Consider the following 18,735-nt stretch of genomic DNA (forward strand, 5'->3'; position numbering starts at 1 on the left):
CGACTCCCTTTCCATCCTATCTGTATCGTCTGTATTTATTGACTGTACTTAATTACCCTTGAGAAGGGAATAGTTATGTAATGGTTATGTGATGGGTATGTAACGGGTATGTAAGGCTTATGCAACAGTTACGTGATGGTTACGACGTTGCTATGTAACAGTTATGTATTGAGTCTTAACTGCGCTCTGAAATGACTTAGCGAGCTCCCAATTACTACAGAGGTAGCTCTAAAGGGGTAATTAAGCTTGGGCTTATCTTCAGCTGCTTCATCAATGCCCTTCCCTCCATCGTAAGGTCAGCAATGGGGATGTTCGCCAATGATTGTGCAATGTTCAGCACCATTCGCAACTCCTCAAATGCAGTAAGACCTGGACAATATCCAGGCTTGCACTGATGAGCCATACACAATATTGGTGCCACACAAGTGCCAGGCAATGACCATCTCCAACAGGAGAGAATCTAACCATCTCTCCTTGACATTCAATAGCATCTCCGTCACTGAATTCCCCACCATCAATACTGACCAGAAACCGAACTGGACTAGCCATTTAAATATGGTGCTGGGAATCCTGCGGAGAGTAACTCACCTCCTGACTCCCCAAAGCCTGTCCATCAGGCACAAGTCAGGAGTGTGATGGAGTAGAGGTGGGTGCAATTCTGTCTTTTAAAAAGCATTTAGACAGCGACATGGGTAAGATGGGTATGGAGGGATATGGGCCAAACGCAAGCAATTGGGACTAGTGGTTAAAAGCAAAGGGATGGCATGGACAAAGTGGGCCAAAGGGCCTGTTTCCATGTTGTAAACCTCTACGGCTCTATTTGCCGGGATGGGTGCAGCTCCGACAACACTCAAGGAGCTTGACACCATCCAGGACAAAGCAGCCCACTTGATGGTCTCCCCATCCATCTCCTTAAACACTCACTGCCTTTTCCATGGTTGTGTATCTGATCGACAACTTACACAACACAACTTTTTCCAAGAAATTTTCATCAGCACTTCTCAACCTTACATCTCTCTCATATGGAAAACAACAGCAGTGGATAGCTGGGAACACCGCCTCCTGGAGGTTCCCCTCCAAGTCACTCACCATTCTGACTTGGAAATATATCACTGTTCCTTCACTGCCATTGGATTAAAAATCCTGGAACTCCCTCCCTAACAGCAGTGTGGGTGTACCTACACCTCAGGGACTGCAGTGGGTCAGGGAGGCAGCTCATCACCACCTTCTCAAGGGACAATTAGGGTTGGACAATAAATGCTTGGTCTAGCTTCATCATAAGAATGAATGAGTAATTATTGAGCAGTTGTGTCTACATTAAGAAAAAAATTAAAAACGCTAACTAATAAGGAACAGAAGGTGAAATGTGGGGCACAGGGAACATAAAAACAAAAGATAATTAAGGAAATGAGAAAACCATTGCCAGCAGTACATTTCCAGCAAGTTACTGCTTGCAGCAAAGTGACACAGTGGTTAGCACTGCTGCCTCACAACGCCAGGGATCTGGGTTCGATCCCTGGCCTGTGTAGAGTCTGCACGTTCTCCCCATATCTGCGTGGGTTTCCTCCGGGCGCTCCGGTTTCATCCCACAGTCCAAAGATGTGCGGGTTAGGTTGATTGACCAGGCTAAAATTGACCCTGGTGTCATGGGATTAGCAGGGTAAATATGTGGAGTTACGGGAATAGGGCCTGGGTGGGATTGTGGTCGGTACAGACTCGATGGGCTGAATGGCCTCCTTCTGCCCTGTAGAGATTCGATGATTCTATGAAAAATGTTTCAAACTTAAGTGGGGCTGAGGACTGAGATTGGGGGCTGGCCGTGAGGTGCCCTGTTCCAGAAAGCTCAGAGTCGCTATATCACTGACCCTTCCCCCACTCTGTGACGGAGAAGAGGGAATGCTGTCGGCATCACCTCGAGCAGGAAGGATCCCTGTAACTTCCTGAGGAGACTCGGGCTGGCCGTGGGATTATTGTAACATTTCAGCGCTGCCCATAACCCAACAACAGCAGCAGGATAAACCCCACGTGGCTCAAAAACAGTCATCGGCACCATTTCCCTGACTTGTTTTCCAGGGAATTACTGGACCGAGAGGTGAAAGAGGAGTAGCCGGATACCCAGGATTAAGAGGAAAGCCTGGGAATGTTGGAAGACCAGGAGCTCCTGGACGTCCTGGGCAGCCTGTAAGTATGTTCTGGGTTTCACGTCTCAGTAGGGTTGTGCCAGACAGGATGAGAGCTGTAGCGAAGGAGGAATCAGAATTACAGAATCCTACAGTACAGGAGAGGCCCTTCGGCCCATCGAGTCTGCATCGAGGCATGAAAGGCCCTGACCTGCCCACCTCATCCCACCTGCCAGCACTTGGCCCACTGTCCTGAATGTTATCCAGGTGCTTTTTAAAGGATGTGAGGCATCCCACCCCCACCACCCTCCCAGGCAGAGCGTCCCTGAGTAAACCATCTTCTGAGTAAAAAGATTTTTCCACAGATCCTCCCTAAACCTCCCACTCCCCACTTTTAACCTGCGTCCCCTTGTAACTGACCCTTCAACTCAGGGGAACAGCTGCTCCTTATCCACTCTGTCCATGCCACTCATAATCTTGTACACCTCGATCAGGTCACCCCTCAGTCTTCTCCGCTCCAATGAAAACAACCCAAGTCTACCCAACCTCTCCTCATAACTTAAATGTTCCATCTCAGGCAGCATCCCGGTGAATCTCCCCTGCACCCCCTCCAGTGCAATCACATCCTTCCGATAATGTGGAAACCAGAACTGCACACAGAGCTCCAGCTGTGACCTCACCAAAGTTCTACACAACTCCATCATGACCTCTCTGCTTTTGTAATCGATTCCCCGATTAATAAAGGTGAGTCTGCCTTTCTCACCACCCTATTAACCTGCCTTTCTGCCTTCAGGGATCTATGATCAAACTCGCCAAGGTCCCTTTGTTCTCTGGAACTTCCCAATGTCAGACCTTTCATGGTATACTTCCTTGTCAAATTAGTCCTTCCAAAGTGCATCACCTCACACTTTCCAGGGTTAGATTCCCAGATATTTCCAAGTTCAGGCATCTAATTCAATGTCAAACATTCCCAGGTCACGTGGAGCACAGATTATACACAAGCACAATAATTAAAAGCTGAAGGAGTGACACTCCACTCTTCGTTTTCAGTGTCAGAGAGGGTGACTGTCAGTAGTTATTACTGACCATGTGATTGAAAGGGCGCTCAGCATGTCCGAGTGCTGGCTGATTAACTCACTGACCTGATGCTTAGCTCAAACTCACGGCAACATTACAGAGGTAAGCTCCCGTCCCGGTCAACTTGGTGCTTGCTTCAGCTAAGCTGTGATTCTGTAACCATTGGAGATGCTGCGAATGGTGGAAGAATGATGGAGAAGACTTCAACTTAACATGAAAAAGCTAAAGTGTCACAACGTTCAAAGCAGCTCAGTGAAGCAGAGAGAGAGAAGTCATCTTTGTGAAACGGTGGAGCAAGTGTAACTCGGAAAGCAACTTAGAACCATCCAATCCCTACAGTGCAGAGGGAGGCCCTCGGCCCATTGAGTCTGCACCGACCACAATCCCACCCAGTCCCTACGCCTGTAACCCCACATATTTGCCTTGCTAATCCCCTGACACTAAGGGGCAACTTAGCACGGCCAGTCAACCTAACCTGCACATCTTTGGAGTGTGGGAGGAAACCAGAGCACCCGGAGGAAAACCCACGCACACATGGGGAGAATGTGCAAACACGGCACAGACAGTGACCCAAGCCGGGAATTGAACCCGGGTCCCTGGTACTGAGGCAGCAGTGCTAACCACTGTGCCACCGTGTCGCCCTCTGTGAGCACTTCTAGGCATTTGAGTTTAATTGTTCATTGTCAGCTGTTCAGAGGTTGCTGTTTGATGTGTCCATTACCATCAGCAGCTTTAGCCTTTATGTCCACATATTACAAACCTCTGGGGCGTACCATAACACACGCTGCAGGAATTCGATTCTCTATCCATGTGCCTGCATCCCTCTATGCTTCAACACGGGAGGTGGCAGTGTAGCACAGTGGGTTAGCACTGCTGCCTTGCAACACCAGGGACCAGGTTCGATTCCCAGCTTGGGTTACTATCTGTGTGGAGTCTGCACATTCTCCCCATGTATGAATGGGTTTCCTCCGGGTGCTCCAGTTTCCTCCCACAGTTCAAATTTGTGCTGGATTGGCCATGCTAAATTGCCCTTTAGTGTCAGGGGATTAGGAAGGTAAATATGTGGGGTTATGGGGATAGGGCCTGGGTGAGATTGTGGTTGGTGCAGACTCGGAGGGCCGAATGGCCTCCTTCTGCAGTGTAGGGATTTATGATTCTATTCTAAGGTGAATACACTCTTATTTACAGCAGGACTGCCTCACAGCACCCAGCGACCCAAGTTCGATTCCTGGTTTGGGTCACTGTCTGTGTGGAGTTTGCACATTCTCCCCGTGTCCGCATGGGTTTCCTCCGGGTGCTCCAGTTTCCTCCCACAGTCTGAAAGACGTGCTGTTAGGGTGTATCGACCCAAACAGGTGCCGCAGTGTGGTGACTAGGGGAATTTCACAGTAACTTCATTGCAGTGATAATGTGAGCTTTATTTGTGACTAATAAAAAAAGATAAACTTTGAACAATAAAGACTAAACTTATTATCCAGCACCAATTCCCCACGAAGAATTTGCCAAATCTCGGGATCCTTTGTCCTCTCCAGTTCCACAGTGCAAATCTCACTGGTTTCATGACCTCTGCTGGTTTGACAATGTATAGCATTCTTTCACACACAATTGGCACTCAGATTGTGATTAAACTTTTATTGACACCAAGGGCATTCTGACTGGGATATTCATGGAGTCCTGGGGATTCCTTAGCCCTTCCAAAATGACAGCTGGCGTTCGGATCCCCCATTTACAACAGATCCTATTTTTGCCCTCCAGGGAAAAAGGGGTGCGATGTGACTCACAAACATGGGAGCTTTGAGCTTAGCAGGGCCATTGAGTCTTTAGGGAAATCATATATGTGCTTGCAGGGTGGATGATGTTTGTAAAACTGGCAGACTATGAACTTATTTAAATCCCCAGCCCATTAAACATTAAGGCAGTCTGTGCAGTGAGCGTTAAAAAAATCACTTCAAGTTGTTTAAATCCCCAACCCTTTAAAGAAATAGGCTGCCTGTGCCAGTGAGTGTTGAAATAAATCTGTTCAAACAGTTACAATAGTTAGTTGACATAACCTGATAGGCTGCCGCTCCATTATTATTAACGATTGACTGCTTTCCACAAGCTACCATTATCACCGTAGGAGATTGTAAATTCAGATTGATTGGCAGCTTAGAGGTTATGAAAGGATTAATTGTCTTTGATGTAGGATGATGAATACAATTGTCTTTTTATAAGGGATTAAGAACTTGAGATGATTTAAATGTATTAAATGGGTTTACACGAATTGGAATGTTTTTATATACTGAAGTTTGTAATAGATATTTAGAACTTTATATTATTTAATCTTAACATAGTTTCTGTATTCTGTCAATGGTGGATACTGAATAAGTTGACATGGAGGGTGCAAGGGCAAAACCGAGACATGTGGGGTCATGGGCAAATGGGATCAAAGGTTATGGAGAGAAAGTAGGATTATGCTATTGAGTTGAATGATCAGCCATGATCATAATGAAGGCTAAATAAACACTTTGGCCCTGAAAATCGCCCGGAGTCACATTCCTCCTGAGAATAAATGGTTTTGGAGACTGATTAAAGACAATTCTTATTTTTCTTTATTTTTTTCTATCTGTCTCTTTAATTCCCAATTCCAGCCATCCCATCATTGCTGAGCAAAATATCCAGGCCATGATTTAGGTGTTATAGTTTCTCTTTGATTCTGTGGTTGAATTCTTTATTAATGATTCCCTCCTGCAGCGAGGGAACTTTTCACTCAAGTTGCTCTGTTTAATGACACTGGTGGAGTCTAGAATCTCCTTTTGTCTAAATTGGAAAAGGCAGGCAGTGAATGCAAACTGTCACGTTTTTATTGTGTTTGGATTATTGCCGTGTTGGGGGGAGAGGCCGAACATCACCCAACATCTCCAGATTGTTTCAGTTATTATCCGGGGTATATTTCCTTTCCAGAAGTGCGTGCACGCTCTGTCTAACTCTGTTCTTTAGGACACTCAGCGCTTCCCTCATTCAGACGAATGTTTCACCAGTGAATGTACTTGCTGCAGGGAGACCAAGGCAATCCTGGATTAGTTGGACTGGCCGGTAGTCCTGGACTGCGGGGGGCTCCTGGAGAACCTGGAGTGGTGGGTGAAAGAGGACGACACGGAGCAAAGGTAAGTCAGTCTCAATAACATTATCGTTTCAGTGCTCCTCGAGAGCAACAAAACTTTCAGGATATAAACCCTCTGAGATGACTCGACTTCCTCCAATTCTGTCCTCTTCCTTATCCTCGGTGTTACCCACCAGGACTTTCTGCTGACGGTCCTCCCGAGGGGTACAGAAGAGGGTCCAGGGATGAGGGGATCTTAGTGACAGGGTTAGAAATGTTGAGAGGAATAGATAGGGTGGATTCTCAGAGGCTATTTCCCCGGGTTGAAATGGTCACTACGAGAGGACACAGATTTAAGGTGCGGGGAGGAAAGTACAGAAGTGATGTTAGGGGTAAGTTTTTCACTCAGAGGGTGGTGAGTGAGTGGAATCGGCTGCCGTCAGTGGTGGTGGAGGCGAACTCGCTGGGGTCTTTTAAAAGACTTCTGGATGAGTATATGGGGTTTGATGAGATTGAAGGTTATAGATAGGTCTGTAGGTTGGTAGGTGTTGATGTGATCGGTGCAACTCGTGGGCCGAAGGGCCTGTTTGTGCTGTAGTGTTCTATGTTCTATGTTAGTGTTGGAGAAGCTGGGGTTGTTCTCCTTGGAGCTCAGGAGATTGAGGACAGATTTGCTTGAGGTGTCCGAGATTCTGACAGGTTTAAATAAAGACAAATGCTTCCGATTGGCTGATGGACTCAGAATTTAAGGCTTTGGGCAAGAAATACAGGGGACGTGTGTGTGTGTGTGTGTGTGTGTGTGTGCATGCGCGCGCGGTGTAGGAGAATATTTGAGGGATGGGGGAGATGCAGACAGACAATCAACAATGGTTTCATGGTCATCAGTAGATTCTTAATTCCAGATTTTATTTTAATTGAATTCAAATTCCACCATCTGCCGTGGCAGGATTCAAACCCAGGTCCTTGGGTTCAAATCCCAAATATCAGCTGAATTTCTGGATTAATAGTCTAGTGATAATACCACTAGGCCATCGCCTTCCCATCATCTTCTCCCATCATCTTTCTAAATCCTTTTTACATCTTCTTCATATCCTTCTCGTATCACAGAGTTTAGGGATGTGCACAGTTCTCCAAGTGTGATCTGATCAATGTTCCACCTCTCCAGTATCTTCTCTACATCCTGTCATCTGAAGTTATTTGTATCTCGACAGGGGGAGAAAGGTTTACCAGGTCAGCCTGGCTACCGAGGGAAACAAAGAGGTCGCGCTGGAGTGCAGGGTGATCAAGGAATCATTGGACAACCTGGTCCGAAAGGACAAAGGGTAATTATCATCCAAAAGTTTATCATTTTTATCACAGTGTGCATCCTGTAAAAAAAACTCACGGAAGACAGAGTCTCAAGAAAACCACCAAGGAATTCTTTGATCTTTGTAGTTCCACCCTCTGTGTCACCGAGATTGCAGGAAAGATCTAGAGTGGAACACGGACCCATAACCTTCTTAACTTAGAGACGGCCATTATGTAACTAACACAGACTCATTTCCACAACGTGATTCAGTGTTGCCAACTTGGGTCAGAATTATTCCTGGAGGTTTTATCCTGTCCTTCCCTTCCTCGCGGTCTCACCATTGGTCCATCCTTGCTATGAGCCACCTTCTCACAGCCAATCGGAAAGTGAATTGGTTCTCTGCTACGTTATTGGATAATCATTGACTCTGGGTCAAACAGCCTTTTCTCCGTCAGCTGTGATATTTTTACAATCGATTAGCCAGATTGGTTCCAAGAAACTGAACAAAAAATGATACTAGTGTTTCTTCTTAATGTCCCAATGATTTTTCTCTCTGACTCGCTGATGGCGATACCATGGAGATTAGTCTCCAAGTTCTGGAGACCACTGGGCAATCCTTAAGGATTGTGCACACAATTATACAGAAGTATAGAGGCAGCGCGGTGGTTAGCACTGCTGCCTTTCAGTACTGAGGACCTGGATTCAAATCCTGGCTTGGGTCACTGCATGTGTGGAGTCTGCGCGTCCTCCCAGTGTCTGCATGGGATTCCCCCGGGTCCTCCAGTTTCCTCCCATAGCCTGAAAGACGTGCTGGTTAAGTGGATTGGCTGTGCTAAATTCTCCCTCAGTGTACCCGAACAGTGTGCCTGTGAAATAGGGGAATTTCACAGTAACTTCATTGCAGTGTTAATGTAACTTCACAGTAACTTCATTGCAGTGTTAATGTAAGCCTACTTGTGACTAATGAATAAACTTTAACATTTTTAAGTGCAGGATTAAGTCCATTCAACTTATCAAGTCTGGGCAACTCTTACAGGGAGCAATCAAGTTCATCAGTCTCGCTGCTTTTACAATTTTAACTCTTTTAAATACTCATTCAGTTCCCTTTTGAAGGCTGCCATTGGTTCTCTGTTTATCATTCCACGAGGCAACACAAATCCTAACCACTCACTGCACAAGAAAGATTGTCCTCTCACCATCTCTGTTTCTTTTGCCAATCATCATTAAATCCGCGTCCTCGACTTACCCACTTTTCAACAAGTACTTTGTTCCAAGTGTACTTTGTCAAACTGTCTGCCTTTGTTGAAATGGTCATGAAGAAAATGGAAAACCTCTGAATTACACTAACACCTGTGTTTGATTTTTTTCTTTCAGGGGGATGTTGGTGATCAAGGATTGATGGGTTTCCCAGGCTTTGATGGTCCAAAAGTATGTAGATCCAAACAAATAGGTAACTTAGCAGAGAGGGAGCTTTAGATGTGAATGTGTCATTGTTCAGAAAGGATCTTGTAACAAATGTTAACACTGAGAGAAACTGCAGTGATCGGAGTCACGGGGTTATTTTTCTGAGTATGGGGCGGGTGGATTTGAAAAGCTGCATTGTGAAGTTGAGTTTGGGTTTGTTTACATACACTAAACTAAAAATTTTGTGAACCAAATCCTGCACTCACCTGATGAAGGGGCAGCGCTCCACAAGCTCGTGCTACCAAATAAACCTGTCGGATTTTAACCTGGTGTTGTGAGACTTCTTACTGTGCCCACCCCAGTCCAACACCGGCAACTCCACATCATTATTTGAAAAGCAGCACCTATTATCCAGTTCATGTTTTATATCCAATCAAATAAAATAAATTGGTCTGATCAAAGACCCTACAAGAGAGACATTCCAGATCCAAGCTGACAAGACAGGCCCCACTTTTCATGTCTTGGGCTCAATCTACAAGATCCAAGCTGATAGGAGCAGGCGTGACCCCCCACCCCCACCCCCACACCCCGCACCCCACACCCCCTGTGCTTGAACTGAGTTTCATCTGAGCCAAAAGGCCCGGGTGGTATTTTTAAAAATTCGAGTGAAGCCTCAGTGTAACCTCATTGATCAAGGATCAAACTTCTACACTCGATCTTAGCCAGAGGCTGTACTGGAGGGAATGCTCAACGTGTGACACCGACTGTGTCACATCGCGTGTAAACAATATCAGAGGAGTTATATTCCTGAGCTAAAACCCAGAGGTGTGCATTTCTGATGTGGCAGCTCCTACCAATTTAAATGGAGTTAATGAAGTCAAACTTGGTATGAATAATGCTGACCGTGTAGTGATGGTATTGTCGTAGATACCTGTCCTGTTCACCTTCGGGGAAGGAAGTCTGCCATACTGACATCGAAGAGAGATTGAGTTGGTTAGGGTAATTATGGAAGAATGAGAGGGGTGGATCTCATCGAAAGCTATAAAATTCGAACAGTACTCGATAGGGGAGATGCAGGAGGGAGGTTCGCAATGGTGAGGGAGTCACAGTCTGAGGATATGGGTTAAAGCAGTTCGGATTGTTGGGGAGAAATTTCTTCACCCAGAGGGTGGTGAATGAGTGGAATTCGCTACCACAGAAAGCAGTTGAGGCCAAAACATTGTATATTTTCAAGAAGCAATTAGATATCGTTCTCGGGGCTAAAGGGATCAAAGGGTATGGGGGGAAGGGGGGGATCAGGTTATTGAATTGGATCATCAGCCATGATCAAAATGGTGCGGTAGGTTCGAAGGCCTGAATGGCCTCCTATTTTCTATGTTTCTATCCTTACCCAGTCTGGCCTAATGTGACTCCAGACCCAGGACAGTGTGGTGACTCTAATTGCCCTCTGAAATGACCCAGCAAGCAATTCACTTACATTCAGGCAAACGGTTCAAACCACCATCTCAAGGGCAATTAGGGATGGGCAGTAAATGCCAGCCCTAGCCACTGAAGCCAACATCCTGTGAACGAATAAAATCAAACAGGGGTGGCACAGTAGTTGGCATTGCTGCCTCACAACACCAGGGACCTGGGTTCAATTCCGGCCTTGGGTGACCACGTGAAGTTTGCATGATCTCCCCGTGACTGTGTGTGTTTCCTTCAGGTGCTCCGGTTTCCTCCCATTGTCTAAAGATGTGCAGGTCAGTTGGAATGGCCGCGCTAAATCAACCCTTAGTGTCCCACGATGTGTAGGTTAGGGAGAATTAGACATGGAAAATGTGTGGGGTTACAGGGATAGGGCAGAGGGAGAGGGCCTGGGTGAAATATTCTGTCAGAGTGCAGACTCACCAGGCCGAATAGCCTGGTGGGGATTCTATGATATTGTAAATCCAGGGTGCCGCAGATCATGGCTGCCTCTGATTGCAGTTTTCAAGTCTGAGCCTGACCACTGCTTTTGTACAATAGAGTCAATAGCTAGCCGGGAGCTCCTTGAACCCGGACCTCCCCCGCCCCGGTTCAGAGGCGCTAGTGTATGCCAATAAACCCAAGCTCAACTTCACAATGCAGCTGGATCATTAACTCTGATTGGATGTATCCCTGAACATTCTGTCATGTGAAGTCCCACCAATGACTCCCTCCCACATGCTCTGCTGTCATTGGTCACTCGACAGGCCCATCCTTCAGTCCTTCTGATTGGCGTCCGCTCTAAAGGAAATTGTCTGGAGACATTTTCTGATGGATGAGGAGGAGCAGTGACTTCCAAAACCAATCTTGACCTATCTCCCTGCCAACCACCATTGGAATTGGCTCAACCCCTTCCTCTCCTCCACCCGCCCCCCCCAGCATGTCCAATCCAGAATGTTCTGTGTAGCTGCCCATTTGATGCCTGCTGTTGACTGGTTATGATATGGAGATGCCAGTGTTGGACTGGGCTGGACAAAATGAGAAGTCTCACAACACCAGGCTATGGGCTAACAGGTTATTTGAAATCACGAGCTTTTGGAGCACTGCTCCTTCACCTGACTTCACCTGAAACATCACTCTCCCAATGCCTCGTTTCTGAGTGGGTGACTAAATGTCCCAATCTTATCCACAACTTGCGCTTTCACTGCCAAATTGAGTGGATTGGAAGTGTAATAGAATCCCTGCAGTACAGAAGGAGGCTATTCGGCCCATCGAGTCTATAAGAACATAAGAACATAAGAAATAGGAGCAGGAGTAGGCCATCTAGCCCTTCGAGCCTGCCCCGCCATTCAATAAGATCATGGCTGATCTGTCGTGGCTCAGTTCCACTTTCCCGCCCTCTCCCCATAACCCTTAATCCCTTCTCTTATCAAAAACCCATCAACCCGCTTCTTAAAAATATTTAGCGAGGCAGCCTCCACCACTTCAACGGGCAGAGAATTCCAGAGATTCACCACCCTTTGAGTGAAGAAGTTCCTCCTCAACTCCGTTCTAAACCGCCTCCCCTTTATCTTGAGGCTGTGCCCCCTAGTCCTACTGTCTTTTTTGAGCGGGAAGAGTCTCTCCACCTCTATCCTATCCATCCCATTCATCATCTTATACGTCTCAATGAGATCTCCCCTCATTCTTCTAAACTCTAACGAGTACAAGCCTAGTTTATTCAGCCTCTCCTCATAGCTCAATCCCCTCAACTCCGGTATCAGCCTAGTAAACCTCCTCTGCACTCCCTCCAGGGCCAAAATATCCTTGCGCAGGTGCGGCGCCCAAAACTGCACACAGTACTCCAGCTGCGGCCTCACCAATGCCCTATACAGCTGCAGCAAGACCTCCCTACTTTTATATTCAATCCCCCTCGCTATGAAGGCCAGCATCAATCCTACCCAGGCCCTTTTACCGTAACCCCACATATTTACCCTGCTAATCCCCCGACGCAAGGGTCAATTTAGCATGGCCAATCAACCTTACCCGCACATCTTTGGCATGTGGGAGGAAACCGGAGTGTCCAGAGGAAACCCACGCCGACATGGGGAGAATGTGCAAATTCCGCACAGATAGTGACCGAGGCAGGAATTGAACTCGGATCCCAGGCGCTGTGAGGCAGCAGTGTTAACTACTGTGCCATCGTGCCACCCCGTATTGGGCTGGTGTATCAGGGACACAGAGCTGGCGGGAGGCTGATATTATCGGGATCGTGGTGGTGATGATAAAGATAGATTGACCTGGGCACGAGAGAGGGTGATCATCGTTCAGCAGGGAAAGGCTAATCTGAACCTTCAATCCCAGTAACCAACACCCCCTCCTGTAACTAACACAAAGCACGTTTACCACAGTTCAGATAAAGATATTGGAAATTGGAAATCTGAGAGTGAGAGATGGTGTCAGTAATTTTAACAATGTTCAGTTTCAGTGCAACATGTTATAATCAGAGGGGAACAGTGAATATTGAATAGAGAATAAAGTCTGTATCCAATGAAAGTCAATGTTGTGTTTGATTTTGGCAGGGTCCAGTTGGAGATATTGGTTATAAAGGAATTCAAGGTCCAAAAGGTCCGATTGGATCGTTTGTGAGTAAACTCCTATCTGTTAAAGTTTGAAATGTTTTTCGCTGGGATGGTTAATGGTAAAGTACTCAGTGTTTTTTTTTAATCTTATTACTGTGTCACCAGTGCCAGGCCAGTGCCCAACAACATCACCTGTCAGTGTCAACATGCCAAACAGAGACAGTCAGAACATTCCCACTTTCTTTAAAGTTAATTATTTGAGTCACAAGTAAGCTTGCATTAACGCTGCAATGAAAATTCCCCAGCTGCCACACTCTGGCTTGTTCGGGTACACTGAGGGAGAATTTAGCACGGCCAATGCACCCTAACCAGCTGGTCTTTCGGACTGTGGGAGGAAACCGGTGCGCCCGAAGGAAAGCCAACGCAGACATGGGGAGAATGTGCAGACTCTACACTGGAGTGTGGTGACGAGGGGATTTTCACAGTAACCTCACTGTAGTGTTAATGTAAACCTACTTGTATCTTTCCTGCTCTTTTCTGAGTTCTCATTCTCATGATTTCTTTTATGAAAAGGGAAACACTGGACCATTCGGACCCACTGGAATTATTGGGCCCACTGGGAAGCCAGTAAGTAGCTGCATCCTTTATTTGATTTGACTTGATTTGATTTATTATTGTCACATGTATTAACATACAGTGAAAAGTATTGTTTCTTGCGCGCTATACAGACAAAGCATACTGTTCATAGAGAAGGAACTGAGACAGTGCAGAATGTAGTGTTACAGTCATAGCGAGGGTGTAGAGAAAGATCAACATAATGCGAGGTAGGTCCATTCAAAAGTCTGATGGTAGCAGAGAAGAAGCTGTTCTTGAGTTGGTTGGAACGTGACCTCAGACTTTGGTATCATTTTCCCAATGGAAGAATATGGAAGAGAGAATGTCCAGGATTTAGTAAACAGTGAATAACTTCCAATGGCCTATTCGCCATCCTGGCCCTGCCAATATCGACAGTATTGACTACAATCCAAATCCACCTGAGGAAGACCAGCCGGCCTCCCTCAGCTCACTCCCTTTGGCAGATCATAGAATATAGAACATAGAACACTACAGCACAAACAGGCCCTTTGGCCCACAAATTGTGCTGATCATATCCCTACCTACCAGACCTATCTATAACCCTCAACCCCATTAATTCCCATGTACTCATTCAGAAGCCTCTTAAAAGATCCCAGCAAGTTCGCCTCCACCACCACCGATGGCAGCCGATTCCACTCACCCACCGTCATGAAACATCCAATTGTTTTTTCAAATAACCCCATCTCTTTCACCACCACAGCTCCAACCTGGAGAATGTGAAAAAGCTCATCGATGTCAGGCTAAAATGTTTCCCATCTTTGCTTTTAACGTGCATCTCCCCGCTGACTTTAAAATGAGGTCTTTGATAAAAGAACAAGAGATGTTACACAAGGTGTTTTGATGATCTCTCTGTCAACTGGGATTGTTCTCCTTGGATGTGAGAAGGTTAAGAGGAGACTTAATGGAGGAACTCAAAATCAGGAAGAGTTTTGATGGAGTGAATCAGGAGAAAGTGTTTGCAGTGAGAGGAGGGTGAGTAATCAGAGGGACACAGACTGGAGAGAATCGGGAAAAGAACCAGAGGGGGAGATGAGGGGAATTTATTTGACGCAGTGAGTTGTTGTGATCTGGAATGTGCTGCCTGAAAGGCCGGTGGAAGCAGATTCAATAATAACTTGAAGCCAAAATTTTCACAGAGTTACAGCAGAAGAACAGACAATATGGATTAACTGGATAGCTCTTCCAAAGAGCTAGTATAGACATGATGGATCAAATGGCCTCTTTCTGTGTATCAGTCTCCAATATCTGAGCCACTAAGAGGTCAAGCATCTCAGACTGCCAACCCTCATTAACTAATTACTTATCAGTTGATATTTCTTTTCATTCACAGGGTCCAAAAGGAGTAAAAGGAATCCAAGGTGCCATGGTAAGACCATTCAACAACCAGTTATACCATCTACTCTTCACCAACACACTTACAGAAATATAGAAACCTTACAATAACATTGTTTAATTATCAACACTGAATCCCTACAGTGCAGATGGAGGCCATTCAGCCCATCATGCCTGCATTAACGGTACACAGAGCATCTTACCCAGGCCCACCCCCCGCCCAATCCTCATTATGCTCCACATTTACCCCGCTATCATCCATAACATTATATATCTTGGGACACTAAGGGGTAATTTAGCATGGCCAATCCACCTAATCCCTACATCTTTGGACTGTGGGAGGAAACCGGAGCACCCGGAGGAAACCCATGCAGACATGGGGAGAACGTGCAAACTCCACAATAAATTGTGAATTGAACCCGAGTCCCTGGCGCTGTGAGGCAGCAGTGCTAATCACTGCACCACCGTGTCAAATGTCAATGTAGAAATATTCTACATGTTTGGTCCAGTTTAAGGAGGTTGGTGATAAGATTATGTGGAGTATGAGCACCATCATGGGCTGGTTGGGCCGAATGGCCATTTCCCATTGTGTAAACCCAATGTAATTCTACATATTATGTTGGTAAAGTGAGGTAAAGTGAAGTGTCAGCTCAGAGCAGTTGGACTGAAAGGCTTATTTCTGCGCTGGAGGCATTGGGTCACTCAGTGAAATTGCACAACAAGATCCCACAAATTATCAATTCACCAGACTGTGGCGTCATTGGCAGGACCAGAATTGATTACATGTCATTAGTTGCGGTGGTGGTGGGCCATGTTAAATACTGAATGGCTTGCTAGGTCATTTCAGAGGGCAGTTAGATATCAACCACATTGCTGTGGCTCTGGAGTCACACTGTACAGGGCACTGGTGAGGCCGCAGCTGGAGTACTGTGTGCAGTTTTGGTCCCCTTATTTGTGAAAGGATATATTGGCCTTGGAGGGAGTGCAGAGCAGGTTCACCAGGCTGATACCGGAGATGAGGGGGTTGGACTATGAAGAGAGACTAAATAGACTGGGTCTGTACTCGTTGGAGTTTAGAAGGATGAGGGGGGATCTTATAGAGACGTACAAGATAATGAAAGGGATGGATAGGGTAGAGGTAGGGAGATTCTTCCCGCTTAGAAAGGATAGCAGGACTAGAGGGCACAGCCTCAAGATAAGGGGGAACCAGTTTAGATCAGAGTTGAGGAGGAACTTCTTCACTCAAAGGGTGGTGAATCTCTGGAATTCTCTGCCCGTTGAAGTGGTGGAGGCTGCCTCGCTGAATATATTTAAGTCACGGGTAGATAGGTTTCTGATAGACAAGGGAATTAAGGGTTATGGGGAGAATGCGGGAAAGTGGAACTGAGCCACTTCAGATCAGCCATGATCTTATTGAATGGCGGGGCAGGCTCGAAGGGCTAGATGGCCGACTCCTGCTCCTATTTCTTATGTTCTTATGGAGTTACATGTAGGCCAGACTGGGTAAGGACGGCAGATTTCCTTCCCGAAAGGCCGTTGGTGACCAGATGGGTTTTTAAAACAACTTTGTTCTTTCCTCGTGAGCCTCCTGCCACCCTACATCACACCCTATTCACCCGATCAAAATATCTTTCCATTCCGTTCCCCCTCACGCGCCTATCCTGCTTCCCTTTCTCAATACTATTTGCCCATTCCCTGTGATGGGGAGTTCTATCTACAGAATAAGGGGGGGGGATTCTGATGGGGTTTTTTTTTACGTTCCTGCAGCTTAACTTCCCAGTATTTGAGCTGAGGATGTTAGAGGCTATCGTTACAGAACATGATAAGAAGCAGATGGGGATCTCAGACACTCCCAGAGGAATCCTGATGCTTACAGGATGAAAAATGTTGATCTGTTGATAATATATTGATGACCCCTGCAGGAGAGAGGTCGTGAATCACTCAAACATGAACAAACTTCTTTCTTCAGACCAAAGATTTATGCCCCACGTATGGTTGGAGTATTTTAAGTCTGGCAGGGGCATGTTTCAGTCAGCATATTCCAGAGATAATTACCAAACAGGAGCACGGCAAGGTCAGCAACGGGGAGAACTTCCTTTCCATTCCAACCTGCGGGCTCCAGACTTCGACATCAAGCTGAGCTGAAGCTGCAGCTAAATGAGGTGCCACTGAGTGTTAACTGATAGTCCACAGAGTTCTACAGCACAGCACGAGACCCTTCGGTCCATCCTGTCTGTGCTGGCCATCGAGCACCTATCCTCATCCCGTTTTCCAGCACTCGGTCCATGGCCTTGTATCCTCTGGCATTTCGAATACTCGTCTAAATGCTGCGTGAATGTCGTGAGGATATTACCGCAAAGGTGGACTTGTTGCTAATCTTGCATACATCCTGATGAGCCACACCCTTTAGCAATATTCAAGGGTGTGAATTGCAGTGGTAGCATGGCCCCTTTAAGAGGGCGATCCCTGAGGGTCACGTGATCAGGCCAGACCCTATAGAGTGGCAGCAAGGAAAGCGCAGCCAATCAGATATTAGGGCACATATCCTGGGTGGGGAGAATCCTCAGTTGGAGCCAAGGAGGTGTGGAGACTGGTCATGTGTTCAGTTCTGCCAGACCCTTTCTTGTCTATATCTATTTATTATTGGTAATAATCCCTTTATAACTTCAAGCTGGTCTGAGTTACCTTCAAAGTGATTATAATGGTATCATTTATTCATTTACTGTTTAATTGTATTTGGGTGACTCAGGTCCCCTCGGCACTTTGGAGCAGTAACAGGAGCAGGTTCAAACTGTAGGCTTTGGAGTTGCGTGTCTGTAATATATATCTCTGTCAATAAAAGTGTGGAAAGTGTAGAATGTAGTTCTATCCTTCATGGTGGCATGGTTTTTGCCTGCGTTCCAATACAAATAGAACATTTGGGGTCAAATTAGTGTCTTTATTGCAACCATACTTCTTTAAATTAAAACAGAACAGTTGCTCCGTATCCACTCTGCCCATCTCTCTCACAATCCTGTACAGGCTGCACAGAACATAGAGATCTGTGCATGTGCAATGGCGCCCTCTGCTCTGATCTGCCAGCTTTCAGTGAGCTTAACTCCCCCCCCCTTGCTGACAGGAAACAGGTTGAGCAATTTTTTTTTGCTGAGAGTGAGGTAAGATTGGACCATTAACTCACCCTAAAAAAATCAACACAATTCTCTCCTGTTTTCACACTCATTGGGCACTTAGAATATTTTTGGTAAGTGCTCTAATGTTTCTGTGACATTGCTGATTGTGACTCAGGGTATCTGCTCTCATAGAATGGGAGGGAGCGGGGAGTTACACCATATCACTCAGTAACCAGAAAAAACTAATTCCGCTTTTATTTCATGGTGTAGTGACATTTTCATGGGTGATTTGAAGAGTTTGTTGTCCCCTTTATCTGAGAAAACCCAAAACTAACAATATTTATTCTGATGAAAGGATAGGTTTCCCACATTTTGTGTCCGCAGTCTACCCAGCTCCCAGACATGACGAACAGGAACTGGCACGGATAGAGGATTGGCTGACTGGCAGAAGTGGGGATAAAGGGGTCTTTTTCAGGATGGCAGCCAGTGACTAGTGTTGTGCCTCAGGGGTCAGTGCTGGGACCACAACATTTCACAATATACATTAACAATTTGGAGGGACAAACTGAAGCCAATGTTGCTAAGTCTGCAGATGTTACTGTGATATGTAGAGAGACAGGTAGTATTAAGGAATCAGGGAGGCTGCAGAAGGACTTAGACAGGTTGGGAGAGTGGACAA

The 18,735-nt window shown here is 46.1% G+C and overlaps 1 protein-coding gene across 1 annotated transcript in view; it reads left to right on the plus strand.

Annotated features, from left to right (window-relative positions):
• col24a1 (collagen type XXIV alpha 1) overlaps window positions 1-18,735 on the plus strand; it is a 317,299-nt gene that overhangs the window by 276,560 nt on the left and 22,004 nt on the right. The window contains exons 47-53 of the mRNA XM_080195089.1: window positions 2,074-2,181; window positions 6,236-6,343; window positions 7,491-7,601; window positions 8,942-8,995; window positions 12,979-13,041; window positions 13,552-13,605; window positions 14,945-14,980. Of these exons, the coding sequence (XP_080051215.1) occupies window positions 2,074-2,181; window positions 6,236-6,343; window positions 7,491-7,601; window positions 8,942-8,995; window positions 12,979-13,041; window positions 13,552-13,605; window positions 14,945-14,980 (534 nt within the window). The remainder of the gene's footprint in view (window positions 1-2,073; window positions 2,182-6,235; window positions 6,344-7,490; window positions 7,602-8,941; window positions 8,996-12,978; window positions 13,042-13,551; window positions 13,606-14,944; window positions 14,981-18,735) is intronic.

This window comes from Carcharhinus amblyrhynchos, chromosome 9 (assembly GCF_965287045.1).
Source record: "Carcharhinus amblyrhynchos chromosome 9, sCarAmb.v2.hapA, whole genome shotgun sequence".
Taxonomy (NCBI): domain Eukaryota; kingdom Metazoa; phylum Chordata; class Chondrichthyes; order Carcharhiniformes; family Carcharhinidae; genus Carcharhinus; species Carcharhinus amblyrhynchos.